The sequence below is a fragment of the Anas acuta genome, chromosome 4 (assembly GCF_963932015.1).
Source record: "Anas acuta chromosome 4, bAnaAcu1.1, whole genome shotgun sequence".
NCBI classification, from domain to species: domain Eukaryota; kingdom Metazoa; phylum Chordata; class Aves; order Anseriformes; family Anatidae; genus Anas; species Anas acuta.
The window spans coordinates 27,494,431-27,507,073 of NC_088982.1; the positions used below are offsets into that span (position 1 = coordinate 27,494,431).

At 42.0% G+C, this 12,643-nt stretch overlaps 1 protein-coding gene across 3 annotated transcripts in view; it reads right to left on the reverse strand.

The window, feature by feature from the left end:
- The window catches only part of USP46 (ubiquitin specific peptidase 46), a 29,800-nt gene extending 17,910 nt beyond the window's left edge, over positions 1-11,890 (reverse strand). Inside the window, exons 1-4 of one of the 3 annotated variants that reach the window (XM_068680339.1) lie at positions 11,503-11,890; positions 10,556-10,677; positions 1,185-1,265; positions 111-324 (exon numbers count right to left, since the gene is read on the reverse strand). In XM_068680339.1, the coding sequence (XP_068536440.1) occupies positions 111-324; positions 1,185-1,265; positions 10,556-10,636 (376 nt within the window). In that variant the 5' untranslated portion in view covers positions 10,637-10,677; positions 11,503-11,890. The remainder of the gene's footprint in view (positions 1-110; positions 325-1,184; positions 1,266-10,555; positions 10,678-11,502) is intronic. The other 2 variants (XM_068680336.1, XM_068680338.1) reach the window with 2 other exon arrangements.
- Positions 11,891-12,643: the final 753 nt, after the last annotated feature.

The following is a 12,643-nucleotide window of genomic DNA, read 5'->3' on the forward strand; positions in this document are numbered from 1 at the left end:
GCAGTTTACAAATCTAACCTAAGTTCTGACTAACATGACCACATAGCCCATTAATTAAATTTTCCTGATCAACCTACAGATGTCTAAAAGGATTCCAGTTTCACACTTACCATTCTCTTTTCGTAACCTCGATATGAACTTCTTTGGTGGAATAACTCCAACTTTCTTCTTCTGAGTAGCAATACTATGGAAAAGGTCTGCCAGGCAAGTCAGGAGATTTTCCTTCTTTTTCTGTTGGGCCTTGTATGATAACACATTTTCCCGAAACGGCCGGCAAAAGTACAATGCCTGCAGCACAGAGTTACAGTAGCAGGTGTTCCCGAACTGCCACGTAAAAGTAAAAACAATCTTGATCAGTGCACGTCACAAAAAAAACCTAATTACTACATTCAACTTGAACTAGTTCCTACTTCAGCTTCTGCCTTCTGTGTTCCTGCCACATACCAGCCATTTGGCTGCTGTAGGAATGTATTTCCACACCCTCATCTGACACTGAACAGAGAAAAACAATAACAAAAAAAAAAAAAAACACTATGGTGTTCTAAATTAACTAGGATATAACATTTCTTCCACTTGCAATAAATACATTTATTGCAGTAGATTCCTTTAAACTTGTTTCCACATATTAATACGTTCTGGCTGGGCTACATCATGCTGCTTAGTAGCAAAATGACTAATATTTTCACTTGAAAGAATTACTATGTCTGTTTGATTTATATGGGAATAAACAAGTGATTAAACGGCTTTCTCACACATTCTCTCTTTAGTCAGATAAAAAAAGCTCCTCCTAAGAGAGTTCTTGATGCAGATCATGGTATCTAAGCTTGTACATACTTCCATCATTTCCTACCAAAAATTAAAGAGACTGTCCCACGTGTTTTATAACTGAAATAGACTTTCAGCTTTATTAAGTGTAAGTGCTAACCACTGAAAACACTCAGAGAACACTAAACTTCATACTCCCCCAGAGAAAATATCTTCAAAACATCTGAAACAATTTTGCAAACCCACTTTGCCCAACATTGGAACATGAACAGCACTCTTTCAAAAAGAAGACAGTCCTGCCTTAGAGCAGGATTGGGGAAAAAAAAAAAAAAAAAACAATAAATAAAAAGAAAGCAAAGTTCAAACAACATCAAAGCCATCATTCTGTATATGGTTAGTTTATTGAGAACAGTACTTACATTGACCAATCCAAAGTAGTGTTCATTGATGGGAAACTGCTCTGGGCCAATGTCTTTTTCCAGAGCAGAGGCATTGGTGCCCTAAAGAAAGAGGAAAGAATAATGTAGAATATTAAGACTCTAAAGTAAAGTCATGGACAGCATCAAGAAATGCATTTTTTCCTTTCACTTACGATTAGCCAAGCTGACCCTGTCTTACTAATGGCCAAGCACGACAGTCACTAGAGCCAAGAAAAATATTTGTCGTTCTAGGTAGTGGAGCTGGCCTGACCTGGACACTCTAGTGATGGCTGATTTGAAGTGAAGGGGTCACCACAACAGTGGTTTCCCCCTCCTCCCTTATTTTTACTTTGTACTTGAGCAGCTGGGTGCCATTACCCTCTTGTCTCATAAAGATGCTTGTTGATCTTAAGCAAATCCCTGAAAGTTATCTTGGATAAACCAGTTTTGAGATGTAAAGCAGGTTTTCTAAGCATTGCTGAGACTCCTCCGAATCCCTTCTAATTTGTCAGCAACCTTCAATAAAACTTGGGCTCCAGGACAGCACCCAGTAACAGCACCACAAACGTTAAAAATAAGCACCATTTACGTGCCATTTTGTTCCAGGTAACACTGAAGGGTGCATAAGCATCGTTACACCTCTTGGTCACTGTCTTGGTGTACCAAATTATGTTTTGCTGTACTGCTTTTTACTGTACAACAGCAAAGCTGCTTTCACAGCTACAGGTCTGTAAGTACCATCACTACTGTTGTGTCTGGTACCTGTAGCTCTGCTGTATTAAAAAGCCCATTTTTAACAAGTTTAGGTTACCAAGCAAGCCAGATTGCTGCCAGTGGCAGTGTCATCACTCCTGTCCACTCTATAAACATACAGATCCCTGTAGGACCTCAGTAAAAATGCTGTATCTGGAGAAGCATTCCCTGTGTACAATTATTCAAGATCTATCAGTTAGACAATTTTCAAGGTCTGATAACTGTATGTGTACTGACATAAAACAGTTATTTCCTTACTGAACATGCTCTGCAGTGTGAAGCATTGATACACCATGCCTTTGTAATTTCTATTGCACAAGAACAGCACAGTTGGCTGACTTTCATAAAACCATATAAAATGCCACTGCAAAGATGCCAACATGTAAAACATCATTGTCCTTTTGCTTTTTGACAGCTGCCTCCCATACCAGCTTTTTGATGGTTTTCTCTGAGGCTGAGATCAAATTATATTTACACAGGTCCCTTCTGACTCTTTTATGCACCAAAAATGCATACACGGCATTTTTTCCTTGTGCTCTGAAATTTCTCGTGTTCCTGAGGTTTGTTCAAAATAACGCTGGATCAGAGAGCTAGCTCATAAATTAAAATTTTCAAAGTTACTGGTAAACAAATTCAGTAATTGAGGTGTTTCTTCCCCATCTTCTCCCCTATGTCTAATTTGTATTTCCTTACCATACCTACCATCAACACTGCTTAGTGCTGCTCGCTATATTAGGTTATTATTTCACTTCAACCCATCAAAAGAAGGCAAAGCTTAAGGAATAAGCTGTATGTCCTCACTGGGCTCCACTAAGCCTCAGTGAGAAACTCAGAAAAAGGAAGAATCCACACAAAGCAACTGTTGGCTACTTTCAGCTGAGATGACAGTGTGATAATTATGTAAGGTCTGCATGAAGATCATTCTTTTTTTGCACGGAGAGACAGCCTTGCCAAAGATGCACAGATTCAGCAAGGCATCTGACTTCCTGAGAGGGAGGAAACCGATAGACATTTGCCTATCTGATACTAACAGTGAAGCAAGCAGCTGCTGATACCCTCAAAACCTTGTCTGATACAAGAAAAATCTGAATACAGTATATTATGCAACTTCTGAAGAAAACCATCTTCATATTAATACTCATTGTAGGGCATTCAAATCAAAAGAAAGTCTTTCTTCAATGACATATTTAGCATTCAAATTAACTGTCCTAAAATAAGAATATAATGGATTTTTTTTCAGTTTTGCAGGAGGAATTTTCCATGCTGAAAAAAAAAAATCTCCCTCTAGAAATGGTGGGAAATAATTGCCTCTTAAAAGTAACCGCCTACTCTTTTATAAATTGCAGGTTAGTGTATGCTGGTAGACAAGCAGAATGCAACTGCTCTGCTAACCAGTTGCTCCTACATTACCCATTTACTTTTCTCCAGGGCCGGGTTTCTTACTTCAGAGGATGCCAGCTGGTTTTGACAAATCTTTTCTAGCATTTAAATCATCTTGAACATGTTGTGAGGAACACCAAGAATCGGGATTTACCAAACAAAGTTATCACTGCAAACCAAACAAGTCCATGAGGAGCGCTAACTGATCTTCATACAAAATCTATAGATTGCAAAGAAAGTTCCCAAGTACATACTGTTGAAACAGCACGTGCTGTCTAACAGCTTATATCATAGAGCTTGCTCTGCAAAACCAAGCCTTGGCTCTTGCAAATATACAATGAAGCACTGTTCTGTTTCTCCCTGTGAAACAGGGAGGCTAAATTCAGTCTTTGGGTAAGCTGATAGAAATCCCACTGACTTCACCAGGAGTCATGCCTTCTTATATCAAGGGCAATTTCAGCCTGGTTTATTCTAAGGTGTCCAAAAAGATAAAATTTACAGAAAAAGAAGATCAGGGAAAGAGTTAACAAGCACAGAGACCTCATACTTCAAAGCAGGATATATTTATTGCATGGAGAAAAATAAAACTAGAGATTTTTTAATAAACTCAAACCTTGCCACTCAACATTAATTTCTATATATTACATTTTGTGTATGAAGGCTCCTCAAAAAGCAGTTGACATGATAGCATAAGGAATGGCTGGAAATTTTCCAACTAAAGTATACCAGAAACTATGCACCCAAGCCAGGTTTAAACTTCAAAAAATTTTATTAGAGATGTGTTAAATGTGATACAGGAGTCAGTTTAAACTCACTGCATGAAATATAAAAAACATTTTAGACTGTTTTGGTCGGTCTAGAGCAATAATCAACCATAACTATTTAACGTGGCTCTTGAGCACAACTGTCCTTGTTCCCAGTCCCAGCAAGTCATTTTAGTCACTTTGGCTAGTGAAAACCTGCTCAAACATTTTTTTAATGCAATCCATTCTCTATGGTTTAATAAAAAATTCTGTGCTTCAGGTAGGAGAAATATCCTCCCACTGCTGAATCCACAGTAGTTTCATAAAAATGGCAAGAGTGGCAGTGCAGCCACAGAGAGAGCCCACATAAATATGCCAATGAACCAAGATCTGGGACTGTTACATAAATTCATATCTTGGTATAGAGATAACAGAGAGGTATAACTGCTTCTTAAATAATACATGAATGAAGGGAATGCAAGAAAGTGACTGCAGTAGCCAGAACTTATGAGAATGAGAAGTAGGTCAGCATAGAAACTCCTACTACACACTCTGTGGTGTTAGTGATCCTTCATTTCTCTGCATCTTTGTCACATAATTCAGCAACCAGTGTTTAGACCTTATGCAATGGCGAAGATGTACAGCTGGAAACATAACCAAGCATGGGTCAGTCTGGGTTAAACCAAGATTTCTACCATAGCATCATTCCAAAAACGTTCTGGTCATATGACCTACTTATTCTCCTTCTTGCTGTTTTGCTGTAGGCTTTCCTACGGATAAGTCTAGCAGTTTTCATTTCAACTGAAATTTCTGATAATGTTGCTAAGAGTTTAACTTGTGCTTTGTATCACATGAAGCAGATTAAGTAAAAAAAAAAAAAAACACCTCCCATTCCTTTGCATGTCAGCATGTATACAAAATAATAGTGCAGGAGGGAAAAACAAACAAACAAAAAAAAACACATCAGCTTAAATCATTAAATCACGTGTAGCAAAATAAGCTAAATACAATTATTCTATGGAGGACTTGACTTCGTATGGTGATAGAGCTCTAAATACAGCACTAACTTTCTAGAAATGCTGTATGTGCTTAATTAAAAGTAAAGGAATGCTACAAAGAAATTAGGAGGTTTCCTTTGTCACCTGTAGAAAAGCTATTAAATATGTATTCACCCAATAAACAGAAACATACGTGACCATCAAACAAAAAAAATTCAAATAAGAAAGAACAGGAAATATCTTGTTCAAAAGAAAATCTAAAAAATATAAGAAAAACACATAGATGTTGAATTATGAAAACAGAGATTTAACAAATATATAAAGAACAAGAGGTCAATGGAAGAAGATGGCAAAAAGGAACTTCAGATCATACATAGCTGTGAAGTAGATATTCTTTTTCTTGGTATTTGAGCAAAGTGCTAGAAACAGAGTTGTCCTTAAAGGGAGAAGCTACAGCCTTAAAACAAATTAGGGGTGATGTTGGGACTGGTAGAAAAGAGAATAAAAATAGAAATGGCTTCAGGGCCAGGCAGCCTGAGTTTCAGCATTTTGGAAGGCACAGCATATGGGAGGGAAGGGAAAAGGAAGGGAAAGAAAGATGTGTAAGGCCTCCCGACCAACACATGGCAAGGATGGGTAACTGGAAAGAAGAAGCAACAGTAAAGAAAATTCAAACTTGTCTCCCAGAAGCAACACAAAAAGAGTAAGAGTGTGAGAGATTACACCAGGCTGTATATATGTGAGCAATTGGAAAAACCCACCTCCTTCCATATTCATAGATATTAAATGCCAAACCCAACATTTTTTTTGTATTTTTTTAAAGTTTAAGTAGCACAAAATAGTTTAATTGGACCAGATGCGCTGCTTTTTTTCCCCTAAAGAAATGTTTAATTGTTCCGCCAGCACAGCTATTTTGAGTTGTTGTTGCCAAGAGATAAAAGTGGAAAGAGAGGGTTCTATGAGAAAGAGAGGGGACCATAGTAAATAGTAAAAGAATATTGACTGACTTAAAAAGCATTGTACGACCATATTTTTGAAAGAAGCGTGTTTTAAAACAATGTACCTAAATAAATTGCCTTTATGCATTTTTCCTTGGAGTATTCTGTTCTTTAAGACAAATAATAAGAGCAAGAAAGGAGGCATCAAATTCATTTTTTGCTGGATAAACTGAACTATCTCTAATCACAGATGCTTATATTGCATCTACCATAAATAACTTCAGCTCTTTCACTGTGTTGTTACCAAGAAACAGAAAAAAAATGAGGCCCCAAATCCTAAATCACTTAAACATTTTGTGATTTAACATTTAAATGATTTTAAGGCACTCAGTCTTATATACCTTAAAGAGCAAGTATTGGATATGAGCTTCTAGTGAAATGCTCTAAGTTCAATATTTAAATCCATAAGTGATTTTTTTTTAAATATTGACCTTTAAAGTTTCCGTAATTAGGCAACATTTACCAAACTGCAACTCAGTATGCTCTCATGAGTCTGTCTCCATATCCAGTTTGTTCTTGGATTGGGGGCATTCAGGCTTTTCCTGGAATGACTAGCAGTAACTTTTTTTTTTTCTCTCCATTTTCCTTCTTCTGAAGAACACAAAACCTCAACATGGCCTCACAAGTGAAAAAGAGCCTGAGGTTTTCCTACAGCCTATAATTTCTTCACCAGCACTTCTGGCTGGGCCACCCAGATGACATGCGGTGCCTCAGAGCATTTTAAGGGCAAGGCACCTTCTAGACTTCATCACAGCTGCACCAGCCTCTTTGACAACCTGGAGGACAAAAGACAGAGTATCTTCATTAAATCTCAATATAACATGAATTTTGAGGGTTGCAGGTATGTTGGATGGCAGGCTTAGAATTCAAAATGATTTTTCATACTTTAGAGAAATGCTCTGGAAATGGCTGAAATTCAGCTAAGACAAGTATCAGATTCTGCACATAAGAGATGAATCACCTGAACAGAATGGGAGACAGCTAAACTAGTAGTTTTAGAAAACAAGCAAATAAACAAACAAACAGCAGTGTCTGGAGACTATCACATAAATGAAAAGCATCAACCACGCTGTACTATTTAAAAATAAAAATAAATATGTAGACATAACAATGAAATTTTTACAGATGGAAGCCTTGAAAGTACTTGAAGTAACTTTCCTGTTTAACTTGTCACTGGTAAGACTTCAGACGGCACCTTGGGTCCAGGTTTGGTGCCAGGCTTCAACAAAGACAAAGATAATTGGAGAGAGTCCAAAAAAGGGCAGTAAAAATGGAGAACTTAACCCTAGAGAAAACTGAACCTGTATAAAAGTGTTGAACAGGGTTGTGTTGCACAAGACAAAAAAGATTGAGGCAGGGCACGAGAACGTTTTCAAGTACATAAAGTTTGTTAGAGAAATGCATTAGTCTGTTCTTGACTTCAAGGGTGGACAAGATGAGAAGTAGGAAGCTCCTATTATGGTAATGTAAATTCAAGTAAGACATTGGGGAACACTTTACCCATAAGGGCATTGAAGCGTTGGGATAGACTGCCCAGAGAGGTGATGTAGTCACCATCGCTGGAAGTCTTCAGATTAGACAGACGTAGGCCAGAAATAACACGGACATACCAAATGGAATTTCAAAGGACAGTCAGGAACTTTATTTATTGTCCCATGACAGTTTGGGTGAATTTATTATTAGGTCATTAGTAGTCAAATAACCCCAGCATACACTATCCAGTAATGGCTGCCTTTGCATCCTTTGCTTTCATTTCTATATTTTCTGTATGTCGTACTGAAATTGTGCTCTCTTGAGATTATTTCTAAAATAGCATTGCTTGAACTGCCAGTAACTAATATTTTCAGATGTAAAAAATATTTTCCTTTATCAATCTAAATAAATCTTCAAATAGTTGTTTTACCACCTTGACAGTTATTATTCTGCTTTAATCTCAGTGAGAAGCAGCTTTAAAAGTCATGAAGAAATATACACCACGAGTTGTCCAAATGAATAAATCCAGTTAAAAGTCATCAATTCTGTAATCCAAGAACACTATTATTGTTTGAAGCAGAATCTATTTTAGAGTATTGTCTTATTTTTTTGGTCTAAAGCATTTCCCAGATCCGTGTTAGCAGTTTGATACCTCATTCTGGCAGTGCCCCGTATTCAAACATATCCTGCAATGAATTTCTAAAAGCATGACATTAAAACAAACAAACAACAACAACAACAAGCAGAGTTATTTCTATTTGCTTCCTAAGTGTAAAGACTCTGGTGTTTTTATGGTTTTCTCTACAGCTCATTTGTAGGATAGTTAGAAAGTTTTTTTGTTGTTGTTTTTAAAAACAGAGGCTGAAAGTTGCAGGTATTCACATAATCCTGGTGCTAGAACCTGAAGAAAATGACCAATTGTTATGAAACTCATAAAGACTAGGAGAAGAGCTTGCGACATGAAAGCCCAATTAATAAAGAAGAAAAGTGATGAGAGAAACTACAGCATTTTTTGTCAAAGGATGCCTATAAAACAGGAGCAACTGTGAGGCATCTCAAATATTATGAAGCAGCAGAGATCTGAGTGTGTTTAAATGTACTATTCATCAAATTGATAGAGCACTCTGAAAGGCAGATAAGATTATTTGAAGTACTATTACAAAATTATAAAAGGGAAAATTAATATCTATTTTCAGCAGAACACTAAAAGGCATTTAGGAGAAACATGGTCCACGGGGCTTGTTAGCCATCTCTGTAAAAATGTCAGTACTTTATGAAATGGTTAGATGTTGTTCACTGCCTGTAACAGCAATGTTCCCCAGGCCACAGCTGCCACACGAGCTTAACTCAGAACTCGAGGCTGTATCAAAAGCTCATAAACAGAGAAGCATACTGCAGGGGATTTTGGTAAGCAGCAATCTTAAAATGACAGCACGCCTCTCTAGTTCTGAACCAGCATTCTGTACTTGAGTTTTCTGGGTTATCTCACAAAAACAATGCCAAAGAGGATTACAGCGTAATAGGGGCTAAAAACACATCCCTAGTTTATGCCTGGAGCCTACAAGGGCTACATGGCACTGGGTGCTGATATTCCTTCTAACAGGGTTTCTTCAATGTATCTTATGCTTCTTCACATCTGCTGCACCTGTCCTACCTAAAAGCTGCTGGTTGCCTGCTGCAAGCCTCCTGCTGTGGCCAGCCCAGTGGACAGGCCCAGTGGATGAACGCTCCCGGTGTCTGCAAGGCAAGGGGAGCATCCCAGGAGCTAGATCTCCATTTTCAGTGAGGGTGGCCACTGAGCCCACATGAGTGCCACCAGTTCCTTCAGGCAGGCAAGCCTTTGTCCCACCTCCACCCCAGCAGAACAAATTCTAGACTTCAGGCAGTTAGTTAAACAGTAAACACATCCTAACATGCTGCCTATTTCTTAGGCCAAGAATCAGTTCTTCAAGCACCCTGTTATACTACAGGAACAAGACCTGGAAATTAACATCTCTGACTGGTAAACTTCAACAGATGCCTTAAATCAAACTAGCACTGCAAATATATGGGTTTATACAAACAAAAAGTTTGCTTATAAAACTCTAACCTTCCAAAATCCCATTCCTATGGAGGGTCATCACAGCTCCTCCTGTAGTCCTTTGGATTCAAGTCCACCACTGCATCTAAGTGGGCTCATCTTCAGAGGACCCATAATGCAGTGTTGCCAAAACTTCCAACAGTTTAATCTTCAAGGCCCAAATTCCTGTAACTTGCTAAATATCTCATCTTTTTTTTTTTTTTTTTTCCTAAAAGGACTTCATAATCCTATGGATTATGCAGAAAAGACTAAATGTGACCAGCATAACACAACATCTCTGAAAGCTAAGTGCACAGAACCCAAGGAGCATGCAACTTTAAAGCATCATTGCTGTTGAACCAACTTCACTCTGTCACAGTACCAGTGCCAGGAGCCAGAATTGTCTTGAACTATGAGCCCTTGTGTGCATTTTTTGCCTGAGACTCTAACTCTTCCCTTTGGTCTCCCCATTTCTCAGATGTCTCTGTTGCGGGATATGGTGGCAGTGAGGGCTGAGCAGCACACCACTAGAACAACCCCATCAGTTTCACTCTGTCCACTCAGGCTCTGGGAGAAGCTGACTGTATCCAAGGACATGCCTGAAGTCTGAGAGGGAAATCACGGAGTTCCTGGTACTTTATGCCAATGCTAAAGGCTTACGACCATCTAACAGTCTCCAGCTGCCCTTCATGCGGTGCTCTTCCACATGGTCTGCAGGGCGTCCCAGCCACCGTTCATCAGCCATAAAACTGGAGCCTGCCCCAGGAGGAAGGTGAGCGAGCTCAGGTCGTCTCCTCGGTACTGCAGTTTCCTAAACCTTTCTTTGCAGCACCGCTGGCCCACAGGACTGGAGGTTGTTAAGAATGAAAATTTGACATGGATATGGAAAGGGAGCGGGCTCACCATCTGCACTCCCTCCCCCAGACCACTGCTGCTGACCCCTCTGGGGCTGTGCCTGTCGCCTTACCCTAGAGGTAGGCTCCGTTCGCCAGGGCAGGCGAATGCCACGTGTGGCATCGCCAGCACAGGGCGTGCTGGGGCACCACATGGAGGGAAGCTGGCAACTGCGTGGAGCTGCTCTTGAAGAACCTGGAAATAAGGGGGAAAAATACAGACTAAAACAACAAGGCGTGCAGAAATCGGCTTCTCTTCTGCTTGCGTTGGTGTGCGTAGCGCTCACCCATGTCTTTGGGAAGTTTACGACAGTCTCACAGTGCTGGTAGATGTTGACTGACAAACTTTACGCTGTCCCCCCGCCAAAAAGTTTTAAAAAATCTAAAACCAATCAGATGCTCCAAGTTTTTAAAGCAGGGACTGAAATCGGAGGGAAGCTCAGTGAAGAAGTTGTCCTGTCAGCTCTTCCTGGGGGTGAAAGTGACGAAGTCTGAGCAAAACAAACCAGATTAGGGATGTTTCCGTGTTCCCTCCTGATTACCTAGGCTGATTTGGAGAAAGCTAAGTGCTTCCTGCAGCACCAGAAGAGCCCTGATGTCACCTCGAAAGGCTTCCTAACCGTGTGTGATGCATCCCGACCCCACAGCCTGCTATGGGGCACCAAACCATCCTCATTTTCTGCCTCCTCCTGCCCGCAGGAGACCACGGGGCGCCTGGCTGAGGGGATCAAAAGGGGTGAGTGAGTTGTGGTGGGCTGGGGGCCGAACAAGGGGCTCCAAAGCAGCGTTATTAGGGCCGAAAGGGGGAGGGCAGGCTGCGGCTCCCCCTCCAACGCGTGGCCGGGGGGGACACCCCCGGCCCTCCCGGGACACGGCGACTCTCGGGCGGCCCCCGCACCCCGGGCAGGTCCCGGGGCAGGTCCTGCCCGCCCCCCCCCTGTCGCCTCCCTCCTTCGGGTTGCGGGGGGGACACCCCCCGGTCCGGCCCCAGCGGGGCCTGCCCCCCGCCCGCCGCACTCACCATATTACAGATGGAGGCGATGTTTCTGACAGTCATCGGGCTAAAGGTTGCAGCGATCCCGCAGCGCCATCTTTACGAGGTGAAAACGGCCCCGCTCATGGTGCCAGCAGCGCACGGAGGCAGAGGGGGCGGCGGCAGCGGCAGCAGAGCTTGGGCTCCGGCAGAAAGAAAGGGGAGGGGATGGGCCGGCCCGGGCACCCCGAGTGCCCCCGGGGGGGGGGGAAGGACCTGCCTGTCCCCTGCCTGCCCCCTGCCTGCCTCCCCGGGCCGGCGGCTTCAGCAGCGCGGCGCTGGCAGCCGCATCCCCGCTCCTCCCGCCTCTGCCGCGCCTCTGCGCCGAGCTCGCCCTTCCTCCTCCTCCTCCTCCTCCTCGCCCGGCGCTTCATCGTCCGCTGGGAGGGGAGGGGAAGGCTCAGCGGCAGGCAGCAGCGTGGGGGAGTGAAGGCAGAGTCGGGGCACGGCCGGGGAAGTGACAGCCCCGGGACCTGCAGGCTCCAAAACTTGGTGCCTTCCCGCAGCCAGCGGGCACCGGCACAGAAGTTGTACATATACCATGGCCATACCGTGAGGTGTGTCACTGCTGAACTGCTTGCTCACAAGGTTACACTGCAAGGCATTTATACAGCGCTGTTCATGTCTCAGATCCTCTCCACTCCAATAATTTTGAGCCCATGCTGTTCTCCGAGGTCTGAATGCATTAAGAAGTATGATAGCATCAAACCTACACTCATGACAAGAGGTAAGAGGATGTTAGTTACCTAACTTGTGGCCACACAGCAAATTTGGAGACGTATGGCACTCACCTAGGACACTGCCTCCTAGAATTCCTCTTTTCCTTCAAAACATCACTGTTTCCAGCAGAAGCTTAAAGCCCGCACAATGTTGCGGAGGAAATCATTCGGAGAGAGAGCTGCTAACTTTTGTGTAAGCACCTCAGCTCCTAACAGCACCTGGCAGCATGGCACACTTGTGCTTGGCTACACTTTCCAATTCATCATGCTAGAACATCATAATTTCACCTCATATTAGAGGATTCATAATAAAAGTAGGAAATGTGCCAGTTTAATGATCGTTTAGCACCAATTTTTTGCTCTTCAGCCACAGATCCAGCCAGGAAAGAAGAAACTTTCTCACTTGAAAT